Genomic DNA, 13,039 nt, shown 5'->3' on the forward strand with positions numbered 1-13,039 from the left:
TATCCATAGAAATACCCTTGGGAAGGACACCTGATCAGACTTCATGCAAGCCTTAAGCCAAAAACTGTGTGACTTGTGTGACTTGTTTGTGTTTGCTACTAACCTTCATTTCCTCGCAGGTTTTGTTGAAATGGCTTGTTTGTCCTTACTATCTCACACTATGCCAAATGAACTTCATTCGCATAACATCATGACATCATGACATCATAAGCATAACATGATTTAACTAACCCTTTCAAGGATCTTAGGAATTTAGGGTGCACAATTTAAGGTGCCTTTATCAAAGACTGAATTCCTGTCAAGGGGCAAGAGGATTTATTTTCCTCTGGCCACATACCTTCCAATTCAGAGACTCAATACCTATCAAGGGGCAAGAGGATTTATTTTCCTCTAGCCATGTACCCTCAAATTCAGAGGTATCCCGAATGAGAGGCGATGACCAGCTCGATATGGTGAGCTTGATTCTCAAAGAAGGATGTTCAACGACAAAAGTCAGAATTCTTCAGACAAAGGCACGACCAAACCATTTTCTAATGTTGCTAACTAAAAGCCTAAAGATCCTTGAAAATATTGCATTCGCATTCATAACATCGCATAACAGGTTTCTTACAATAGGTCTCTCATCCTCCCTCGCTGTTTACTTCACGCATCATGGACCTTGAACAATCTGTCAAAAATCTACAAGCTCAAAACAACCAATTCCAAGAGATGATCTTTAACTTGGCCAAGGGGCAAGAAGAATTAAAGACACTTCTGGCCGAGAAGGAGAAGCACCAACAAAGGGAGCAAGGTGTGCAAGATAAATGGAAATCCAAACCTAAGTGGTCATTCACTCTGTTACCCATGCCGTTGTCTCACGCTCTGCAACAACTGCTCAATCAGAACCTGATAACTCTATTGCCTCCGTATTCATTTCCTACTAATCCCGCTCCTGGGTATAAGTATCATGCGAGATGTGCTTATCATTCGAATAGTCCTGGTCATGATACAGAGGATTGTGGACCGTTGAAACACAAGATCCAAGACCTCATCGATGACAAAATAATTGACTTCAATGCACCTGAGAAACCTCCTATGGTTAATATTGTGCACAACCCGAAAGGTCGTAATGAACACAACCTACCCACTGGGGCATTTCCACAACAACAAAGACGCAAGCCAGATGCACCTAAGCGTCAGTTCACGAAGATCAACATGTCACTGGCTCAGGCATTACAACATTTGTTGAAAGCAAACTTGATCACTGTGAGGGGTCCTCCTGTAAAGCCCAACACTTCCGCTCCCAGCTATAAGCCCAATGCGAGGTGCGCATACCATTCCAATAGCCCTGGACATGATACAAATGATTGTTGGCCATTGAAGAACAAGATTCAAGACATGAGCGATGCTGGTGAAATTGAATTCCCTCATTCCAAGACTCCTATAGTGATCCCTGCTCCCATGCACAATCCCGACAAGACTGATTAATGTCAGAGTGGATGAACTTTTAAATCATTAGCTTTACTTTCATTTGTAATTTCTAATCTGTTTGTTTAAAACATTCAACTTATGATAGACATTATTTGTCTTAATAATAATCATTAGTGCATTGCATATGTTTGTCTTGAATTAATTATTTCGCTACCACTCATTTTAAGTTATGTCTTTATTCTGCATATGTTTTTGTGATACTCAACTCCTGCTAAAGTTGTATACCTTTTGAGGGTGGATGACGAAAACGATACCGCAACCTCATACAATATGCTTTTGAGCGGACTATGCTGACGATGTACAGGCATTGTTTCAATTCCTAAACAGTGGAGATATAAGGATGTTAATCCCTTGTCAACCCCTTTGAGCCTAAGAAGTAGAAGTTTCTTTCTTGTACTAATTAAAACCCTTGATCATAACCTGGGGCAGGGTAGTTCTCAGTTAATTTGGCTGTGCATTCTATTTTATGAGAATCATTCAGTACACCTTTCAACAAAGATTTCAATCACAAAGTGTTCAACCGCACACATCAAAGAAGTGTTGGAGACATCAATCAAAAGCCAATGAGGGTTCACCAATCATTAAGCAAGGCAGTCAATATCTTTCAAAAAGAAAATAATGAAAATACATACATACAAAGAAAAGCCTGCTAAGTCACAAAATCAAAAGATGACTTAGGCAAAAATCAAGGCATCCCGCTGACTGTAAGCTCAAAATAGACAGTTCAGGCAAAAGTTAGGGATATCAAAAGGATGAAAAAAAATAGAACTCAATAAGTTCTTGAACAACTCAAAGTTGTGACTACCAAAAGGAAGAAGTGACTGCCATCTCAAAAGTTCTCTCTGCTTGTGAACCATCATCATTATCAAAGGTGCAAATCCAAAAGTCTCTTGGAACCCGAATGCATAAGTTGAATTAACTGAGTTTAGGACTGAAGATCATCACGAAGAAGGGTGAGTATAAATAAACTTTGAGCTTTTATCCTTTGTTTCTTAAACCGTGAACCAAGCCACGTTACAACCATTAAAAGTCCTAATTGAAGCATCGTTAGTTCAAAAGCATACTGTCACCAAAAAGGTATCCTGACTCCTTAAGGTTTGCTACAAATGTTGAGTTGACACTTCATTTTTTACAAACATCACATTGTTACAAACAACATGTTTTTACAAATATCACGCTTTTACATCTTTTGTTTTAAGGCTTTTTCAAAAAAACTCAAGACAAACGTATGCATTGCATCTCATGAATTCATTATTAAACAAATTCTGCTACATAATTTCAAACGTTAGCAACTGAAAGAACTTGCACAGGGTACAACTAATGACTCCAAGTTAGTCCGACAGACGAGGCTACTCCGAGAAGCAGTGTCTCTTACGTATACAAGGGGCATGACATGCTTTGTCCAATCAATCAGGGGCAATTAAGTCAAGATTCGAAGAATCTCTTAAAAACCAAAAAGTCAAAGGCATACATCACAAGTGGGTTTCAAATTATTTCCCAATCAATCTGGGGCAATCAAGTCAAGATTCCGAGAATCTCTCATGGATGCTCGAACAATCAGGGGCATGCATCCAAGAATATCTAAAGCTACTCCCCAATCAATGTGGGGACATTATCTTGAGCCTATGATTACTAGGGACATATCGCCCATGGTGTACATCTCGTAAAGTCCTTGCGAGGCGAATCTTTCCAAAGTTCCTACTAACTGGGGCAAATCTATGCAAGTCCAGTTTGACAGCTTGATCAATACTCAGTAGGGTGTCCTAAATGGAATGGTAGTTACTACAATACTGGGGGCAATTTTCAAGACACCCATGTCTCCCCACAGACCGGGTTCACAAGATCATATCCCCACAGAGTAATCCTCAAAGAAGATATCTTTGAACATACTCGTCCCGACAAAGACATGACTCCCCACTAGAGTTTACATCTTCAACACCACCGGTTCTCCGACACGTTGCTCTTCTCCAACATGGCTTACTAATATCTTTATCTCCAGTCAGGGTACATCAAGTTACTGGTTATCCCCAAGCAAGAATCATAAATTCCCAGCCGAGCATCTTCAAAACAAGATCAGACATCAAAACCACAAAGGCATAGAGATTTATTTTCTCAATAAAGACAACATAAATCATATTCACATATCATATGGCATAAACATATTCATACATTGCATACATTACCTCATAATGAATTCATCCATAACATACAAAGTTTCTCTTTTATTCTGAGGGACTCATTACATAATACATGCATCATGACATTGCATAACTATACCTATTGCAGGATACAGGCACAGACAAATGAACGAAATCTCCAACTTTCCAAGATCTAATTCAGCTACTACGAATAGTACTGACACGATCAACGCTCGATCTAATTCATTTACCACGAACGGTAATGACACGGTCATTTTCAAAGATCTAATTCAGTTACTACGAACGGTACTGACACGGTCAACACTCAGAGATCTAATTCTATCATCACGAACGGTGTAGACACGATCAATGACAAACTAAGTCTAATTCAGCTACTACAAACGGTACTGACACGACAAAAGATCTAATTCGGTTACTACGAACGGTACTGACACGGTCAACTCCCAGAGATCTAATTCTATCATCACGAACAGTGTAGACACGATCACTGACCTTCCCAGTCTAATTCAGTTACTACGAACGGTGCTGACACGACAGGAGAATCTAATTCTATCATCACAAACGGTGTAGACACGATCACTGACCTTCCTAGTCTAATTCAGTTACTACGAACGGTGCTGACACGACAGGAGAATCTAATTCCATCATCACGAACGGTATGGACACGATCAACTGTTTCCTAAGTCTAATTCAGTTATTACGAACGGTACTGACACAACAAAAAGATCTAATTCTATCATCACGAACGGTGTAGACACGATCATCTTCCAAAGTCTAAAACAGTTACTACGAACGATGCTGACACGACCAGCTCTCCAAAAATCTAATTCATTTACTATGCGATCAACATTCAAACACTTCAGTCTCGACATCTGGATGGCATCTTTAAACCCATCTCCAACAAATACACTTCAATACAAAAGATTCAGCCTAACGCACGGCCTTCCAGACATCTACGGATGCAAATTGTATTAGTCTAACGCATGACTCATCCATCAACCTGACGCACGGTTTTCCAGACATCTGAGGATGCAATTGAGAATAGTCTAACGCACGATTTATTCTTCGACCTAACGCACGGTTTTCCAGACATCTAAGGATGCAAGCTAGACCCAGTCTAACATACGACTCTACCTAAGTCTAAGGACTCAGAAACAGTCTAACGTACGACACATTCTGACTCTCAAGTATATCAAGTCGGATGGCATCTTCAAGCCCATCTCCGTTATACATCTTCTCGAAACACCTTGATGGCATCTTTAAGCCCATCTCCGACAAAAGTCCCTACTTCAGCTAGGGCAAATTTCTTGGTATTCTAGTGTTCAATCCTCTTCTACCTTCAGATTCCGACTGGCATACAATCCACTCTACATCTTCAGGTTTAAGAAAATTGAACAGGGGAAGCTGTCATACCCCAAAATTTTCCCATACTATTTCTCTTATACAAATGCCAATCAATACACAAAACCCATAGACACATTCTCCTACACAAGGCTATGAAACTAGGGTTCGATTTATTCAAAGGAAAGATCAAAAATCAACAAATCAAAAGGTTTCTAAATTAGGGTTTTGCATAGGAAAAGTCAACTAAACTTTGACCAGCCATAACTCTCACATAGAACGTCAAAGTTTTTCCATCCAAAGCTCATTTTGAAGGAAATTTGATTCTCTACAACTTTGTCTCTCACATACCAAGTCTAAAAATGCTCCATTTGAGAGATATGGACTAAGACATTATAGGCCATTTTCAAAAGTCAACAAAAAGTCACTTTTTTCAAAAGGACACGCAAGGAGCATGGAAAATGATTTTGATACGAGACCAAAGACATTGGTTAAAGGACTCTCTAAGGTTTCTAAAATGTCTTAGAACACTCCCATACCTCAAAAATTGAAGGAGATATACCTTGTCAAAGTTAGGCCATTTTGAGGGAAAAATGTGAAGAAACTCAATTTTTTTTGCAAAGGGGCCTAGGATATTTTGATCCAAACTTGATCCACAAGTCATCCAAAGATTAGAAACCAATCCCCACGAATTTATTTGATTCACCTAATTTATTTTGATTTTTTATTCAATTTAAAAAGAATTAAAATCAAATAAATTGAAACAAAATCAAATATTTGATTTAAAAATATATGGGACTCAATTCCAATCTACATTTAATCCATATATTCGGTACAAATTCGTGGCAAGCAAGATTGGTGTGAAAAAGATTGGAAATTTGATCAAAATAGAAATATTCATGACTCATATTTTTCAAACATAGAAAATCAAGATTCAACAAGATTCTATTCAATTTTGTTGACCTAATAGCTTAACCTATATATACACAACATAAACAAAGCATTAGGGGAGGATTTTTGCAGCCATAGAACTCTGAACCCGAGCCAAAAAAGTCAAGGAAAATCTCAAGTTTGGATTGGAGATACAAAGCAATTCAACTGGTTCTAAGCATTGCTACGCGTTCCTTGGACATCACTGAAGGAATTCCAATCCTCATACGCAAGGAATACGTTCAGAATCGCTTCTAATCACTTCACGGTTTGCGTTTTCTAAAAACTCTCGATCTCAGTAATTCATGCATCATTCATGTAATTTAACTGCATATTTGTGTTATATATGATGTTGTGAACGATTCTGGACATTGAATTGAATTTTGGCGCTGGTATGAAAGAGATGCCATGTTAGGGTTTATGCTTTCAAAATTGGGGTTTTACTAATTACGTAAAATTAGACCCAACGACTGGCACCATTGGATTCATGAGGTTGAAACGGATCTATCTATGGCCTCGCGCCAAATTTCTGTTATCGTTTGCCCGCATTCGCTATTTCGCAGGTGTGATAGCTTGGACCTTTTACAGCGCTCTGGTAATATGCGCTATAAAAGACCGAATCCCAGAAAATCAACGAGGAAGATGAAGGCGTGGCAGGCTCGCATTGGCTCATTCAAACCAGCAAAAGCGCGCGCGCGTTTTGGCCAGCTCTGGGATCACGTGCGTTATGACGCACAATCATGCTGTGGGCCTTCATCCTTCAACCATCCGATCGTCAATCCAATCAATCCAACGCCCTTGGAGACGCAGGTGCACCAAGGACCGTCATACATGTGCAATACTGAATCGATGCTAAGTTTTTTGCAAATTTTTTTATTTTTAATTACATAATCTATTTTATTATTTTGTAAATATATATATCACTTATTTTTCTTTTCTTTTCAATAATGAAACAATTATAGTTGTTTATAAAACTTTTTATATTCATTTTATTTTTATTACTTAATTTATGTTTTATTTATTCATATATTAATATTTATTTATTTTTTTCTTTTAATTTATTTTTGTGGTAATTTAATTATTTAAAATATTTTCAAATTCATGTATTTATTATTTCATTCACAAAAAATTCCTAAAATATATTTCATACTCAATTTTATTTCCTCAACTCGATTTAATTAACTAGGTTGTCAGACCAATAATTAATTAAAGTATTTTCTCATTTGAATTCGTACCCTAATCAGGGTTTACGAAGATCATGCCCTACACTGAATGTTTTTATTTACGCCTTTTCAGGGTTACCTTTCAAACGTTCTCCGACTACGCGCCCGATTCCAAAACATAAAGTTAAGTGTTCTATTAATTTAATTTAAATTCTATTTGTTTTCCTTTTAAAAATTAGGTTGCTTCCGCCTTCCTCTCTTTTTTGCCTTTGCTCTTTTCAGGGTTAGCAACATGATTCCTCCCGATTACGCGCCTTCAAAAACCCGAAGCTATGTATTCGACTCTAAAAATTAAAAATCTATTTTATTTTCTGTTTTTAGGGTTTGTCTTCTTACATGAACATTGCCTACATTCAATTTTTCTGCCCCTGCCTTGCCACTTTCAGGTTAACCTTAAGGCGTCTTCCGACTATCAACCCTATCAGATCAAATTCGAAGCTAAGTTCTTATTCCTATTTAATTTCTTTTTGCCACTTTTTTTTAAGTTAGGGTTAACTCTAATATTCACTGAATTAGCCATACACTCACCCTATTTTTATTTACGCCTTTTTAGGGTTTGTCGACCGCCAAAGCTATGTTTTTGGTAACCCTAAACTCTAACCTTTTATTCTTCTGTTTTTAATTATTACTTATGTCAAACCATATTAAGGGATCCGCTGGTTACAATTTCCCTCCCCCATATCTGTTTTGATTATATTATTTAAATGCGTGGTTAGTAATCCTAGGGAGTGCAACCTTTGAATTGAACATAGAATCACTAAATTTATAAGATAATATATTTAAGCATAATCACATGATTGGTGCACACACGCACGCTTTTGGGTAACCTCTATGTTGCCTTGTTGCCTGTTGCTTTGTTGCCTTGTATTTTGTGCAGAATAGCCAGTCCCTCGAATACGAGGATACCTCAGCCATGTTGCCTCGATTAAAGGTCATGGTCCCTAATGATGCTGCCTTCGATACACTAACATGACCTCGACCCTCGAAAGTTGCCTACGAAAAAGGCTGAGGTATCTTCTGGTTGCCTACGAAAGGCTATTCTGATCCTTCCCTTTAGACTACCTGCCTCTCTATGGCATGGGTCAGTCTTGGAGTGAATGATAATTCGATGACCCTTCTACCTCCAAACGAAAGGCTTCCTGCCCTCTTATGGCAAGGATTGACCCTTTCATTCTAAAAGGCTAAAAAGAGACCTATCATCTGAGTTTAAGGTAATTGCCCCTAATTGCCTTGCCATGCTCTATTTTCTATATTCTTTCTCAAAATTCTTCAAAAGCTGGCTACGCTCATTTACGAGCTAAAGTCCATTTTTCCTCTTTCATCTACATTTTCTGAAAACGAGCAAACAAAGCAATTAAGAGCCCATGAAAAACCATGGATGCAAAGGGTGCCTTACACCTTCCCTTTGCATAAATTACCCCCCGAACTTAGATTTCTTTAAAAGGTTTTTTTCTGTTTCTTTTAGCCTTTCTGAATTTGTTTGGATAAAATAAAAGTCGGTGGCGACTCATGCTTAACCGCGACATTTCGATCGATAAAAAGTCAGTTCACCGTATTACAGCATCGTTTTGTGAAAATCTGTGAAAATGACTTAGGCACTTGTTTGAAATTGAGAGTTTCTTTGAGCCTATTCCATCTTAAAGCTTATTTTTTTCTATGAGAGTGTGATTCTTTGCTAACCATTCTTTGAGACTGAGGTCAAGATAAATATCATAATATGCACCAAGAAAAACATCTGGTGAGTTCTTGATCTCAATAAAAAGTTTTGTTTTGGACCATTAACCATAAAATTTGATGATGTGTTTTCTCTTTTACCTTTATAGAAAGTAGGGGAGCATTCATTGAATCTGGATACAGGTTGATCTCTAAGTTGGGGAGATTCATAATCAAAAGAAGAGTAAGTACAGGTGGTGGTTTGCAAAGAACAAAAGAAATTCGTAGCTTGAGAATAAAGAAAAACAAAAGAAAGACAATGTTGGAACCTACAAAGTTGAAGAAAAAAAAGAAAGAAAATGTTTGAAGAAATGAAAAGAAAATATCGAGCTACGAAGGAAAAGATGAACGGGTAAGAAAGTTAATGGCCTAGAGAAAAAGGAATGAGTTGTGATTAGGATGCTTCCCTAGAATAGGAACAACCTTTGAATATCTTCTTTTCTTTGAATCTAAACCACATTACAACCCTATAAAGACCTTCCGATTCTCAAATTTCACAGGACTTGATGCTAATAATATGGTGAACGTATGATATGAATACTTGTTGATTTAATTGTTTGGATGAGTTTTTAACCCCTCTTTTATTCATCATATTTTCTGATGAGAGTGATTAGTGCTGATTCAACTGCGGTTGTGTAGTGTTTTGAACTTCTGGAGGTAATTTCCTTTCAAAATCTGTTTCATGTGCATGTTCTGAGTTTGCAGGGAGATGAAGAGTATCTGATTTGATCACTGAATTGAGCCATTTGAAAAAATCTTTGAAAAACTTGTTGCATGATGGTTGGTATGTGTTGTTGTATTCACTAAGGTGAGTAATTTTGTTTTGGGACAAACAAAACTCTAAGTTGGGGAGAGTTTGTTAGGAGTGAATTATTAGTATTTTCATGTGTTAAAATAACTACCGTTTGATCTGAAGTCGAGCTTAATGTATGATTTTTAGTGATTTTATGATTAGAATTGAACTCTAGAAGTTTGATGCTAATTGTGGAGCAAATTGAATCACTTTGGGTGTTATTTGTGCAGATATTAAGGCTGGAATGTAAGAACGAGGAAACACGAAGGCGTAAGGACACTGGAGACGCAAATCACAAAGAAGTGGGTTAAAGCAGAGGCCAAGCCGCAGCAAAACTGGGCGAGACGCGCCATACCTGCAGGTCCCAGTTCGCGCCTCGCTAACCCGTGCCGCGCCGCAAGAGCTTCGTAAAAAGAAACTTTGTTATAAAAAGAAGCCTTAATCCTCATAAGTGAGAGATCTTTGGTGAGCAAAATTCAGAGAGCATTCATATTCTAGAGCTAAAAACAACATTCGACGGAGAATTCAACATCAATCGAAGACATTCCCTTGATCAAGATGAATCCATTTATGAAGTTTTGTGTGTTCTTCATGTCTGTGGAGAGCTAAACCCCATTGTGTTGAGTTTAAGGTAGTAGTTAACCTATGAAGATGCAATAACTTGGATTAATTCCCGTGAACAATTGTTTAAGTTTTATTATCAATAAAGAATCTTGCTTTTATTTTATATCATTTTTGAACTATCAATCGAGAGATAAGATTCTTACTTTTTCCCTAGGTTTTAATATTGATTTGTTATTAATTCGCAGAGATGGGATTATGAATAAGTTTTCGTAAATCATTGTGTTTAATTCCTTTTATCCTTATTGTTATTCTGAGAGATCGAATATCATACCGGTAGAGGTGGTTCTAAATTGACCTTAGACATGAGGTCAGTTTTGAGGATGAATGAAGATAATAACTTATATAATGGTTCACTTGTGGATTAATTGATCAATTGCATAAGAATAGGTTGATGAACCCTAGAACTCAACATATTCACCACCATTGTTATTCATTCTTTAAGCTTTCAGTCAATTAATTATTACTTTCTTATACGAACTTTTAGACTAAATAATCAAAACCAATGCTTTTTACCAGTCATTATAATTTGACTATAGAACGGCAATAATATAAACTCAATCCCTATGGATACGATATATTAGAAAATATTTACCCAAAATACTTTCAACAAATTGGCGTCGTTGCCGGGGACTGTGTCAATATTGCAAGCATTGCAATAGCTTTTATTTTGAGTTACTTTCATTAATTCTTGGAACGGTTTTACTCCTAAAACCGATTCTTTGATGCAAAAACAACAATTGCGGTATTCTCTCAAGGTAGTAATGAATCACTTAATGAAGCTTGAGAAAGATATAAAGCTATGCTGAGGAAATGCAAAGGACACGGTTTTGCAGAAGTTGATCAAATTCACATGTTCCGCAACGGTCTCACCCACAAACAAGACACTTTTGGATGCCGCAGCTGGTGGCTCACTAATGTCCAAAACAATTGTTGAAGTGACTCAAATAATTGAGCGAATGGCTCTAAATGACCGTCAGGGCAATCATGATCGAACTGTCAGAGATAAGAATCCTGGATTGTTAGAGCTAACTAATAATGATGCTCTGTTAGCTCAAAACAAATTGTTAACTTCACAAGTGGAGCTTTTGACACAACAAATGTCCAAACTACCACAACAAATTAAAGAGCTGAATGGAGTTTCAAATTCCTACCAAGTTTCTAAGTGTGAGCTATGAAAGGGAGATCACCAAACATGATTTTGTCCACCAGTCTTGGAAGAAGAAGTGAATTACATGAATAACAACCAAGGACAAAGACAGAATCAATACCCGAATCATCCGCCGTATCAACTGGGTTATCCACCAAGGAATAACAATCAAGTTTATCAACAAAGACCTAACAATCAGGGATACCAACAACAAACATTTCAACCTTACACTCAACCACCACCACAACAACAAGGAGGACCGTCTAAGTTGGAAGAAACTATGATGCAATTCATGCAGATGTCAATGACAAACAAGAAAAACCAGGAAGCAGCAATTAAAATTTTGGAAACTCAAGTGGGGCAACTTGCTAAATAAATTGCGGCTAATCAGTCGAATGCAACATTCTCAGCCAACACTCAAGAGAATCCGAAAGAGCATTGCAAAGCAATGGTAACCAGAGCTGGTCAGAATGGCGGTAATGAGGAAGTCGAAAACAATGATGTTGAGAAGGAAGATGATAATCGTGCTGCGGAATATGAGGGGAATGAAATTGTTATAAGCGAGATGAATAAAGAAGTGGAAAAAAGAGATAAATCCAAAAGGAAGGAAGCATGTGACAAGATGGAAAACAAGGTGATACCGAGTCAACACCTCCCATATCCACATGCACCATTAAAAAAAGATAATGTTAGGAAACATGCAAGGTTTATGGACATATTTAAACAACTTCATATAAATATTCCATTTGCCGAAGCGTTGGAGAAAATGCCCAAGTATGCTAAATTGATGAAGAATATGCTCACAAAGAAAAAGAGGTACACGGACAAAGAGACAGTATTGCTTGATGCTCGTTGTAGTACCGTGATCCAAAGAAATACTCCAAGAAAGGAATCTGATCTGGGACGAGTTACATTGCCATTAACTATTGGAAGTAATTACATTGGTAAAGGTTTGATCGATCCGGGGTCTAACATCAATTTAATCCTTTTATTCATTGTCAAGAGATTGGGGAATATTGTGATGAAGCCTACTAGGATGACATTGCAATTAGCCGATAAGACTATCACTTCATCGTATGGAGTAGCTCAAGATATGCTAGTAAAAGTGGACAAATTCTTTTTCCCGGTGGATTTTGTGGTAGTTGACATGGAGGAAGATCGTGAGGTACCATTAATTCTTGGAAGACCATTCATGAAGACTGCCCGAATGATTATTGATATTGATGAGGGGCTCATGAAAGTAAGGGTGCAAGATGAAGAAGTAAAGTTTAATCTTTTCAAAGCCAAGAAGCATCCTAAGAACAAGAAGGATATTTTCCGAATCGATGCCACCGAAGGAGAACTCAAAGATGCTGAAAATTAAGTTCAGAAAGACAAAAGGAAAGCATCTCATGTTAGAAACATCAGCCACAAAGACGTTCAAGTTGGAAAAATGGTGCTCTTGTGCAAATCAAGACTCGTGTTAATTCCGGGTAAAGGAAAGTCAAAATGGTCGGGACCATTTGTAGTAAAAGAGGTAGGCAATTATGGAGCCATTGTGGTAGAGAATCCTAAGACAAATGAGAGTTGGACCGTTAATGGAAAATGGTTGGAAGATTACTTCGGGGGAGTGGATCAACATGCACCATTTTTAATTCCT

The 13,039-nt window shown here is 37.5% G+C and overlaps 1 protein-coding gene across 1 annotated transcript; it reads left to right on the forward strand.

Moving 5' to 3' along the window:
* Positions 1–11,848: 11,848 nt before the first annotated feature.
* LOC131630229 (uncharacterized) lies at positions 11,849–12,763 on the forward strand. Its single transcript, XM_058901013.1, has one exon. It carries the CDS (start codon positions 11,849–11,851, stop codon positions 12,761–12,763), a length of 915 nt encoding a protein of 304 aa, XP_058756996.1.
* The last annotated feature ends 276 nt before the right edge of the window (positions 12,764–13,039 follow it).

Source organism: Vicia villosa, unplaced genomic scaffold (assembly GCF_029867415.1).
Source record: "Vicia villosa cultivar HV-30 ecotype Madison, WI unplaced genomic scaffold, Vvil1.0 ctg.000659F_1_1, whole genome shotgun sequence".
In the NCBI taxonomy this organism is placed as follows: Eukaryota; Viridiplantae; Streptophyta; class Magnoliopsida; order Fabales; family Fabaceae; genus Vicia; species Vicia villosa.

What these genes read in the sequence shown, in the direction of transcription:
- LOC131630229 (XM_058901013.1), top strand. Translation starts at nt 11,849, where the DNA reads ATGGTAACCAGAGCTGGTCAGAATGGCGGTAATGAGGAAGTCGAAAAC.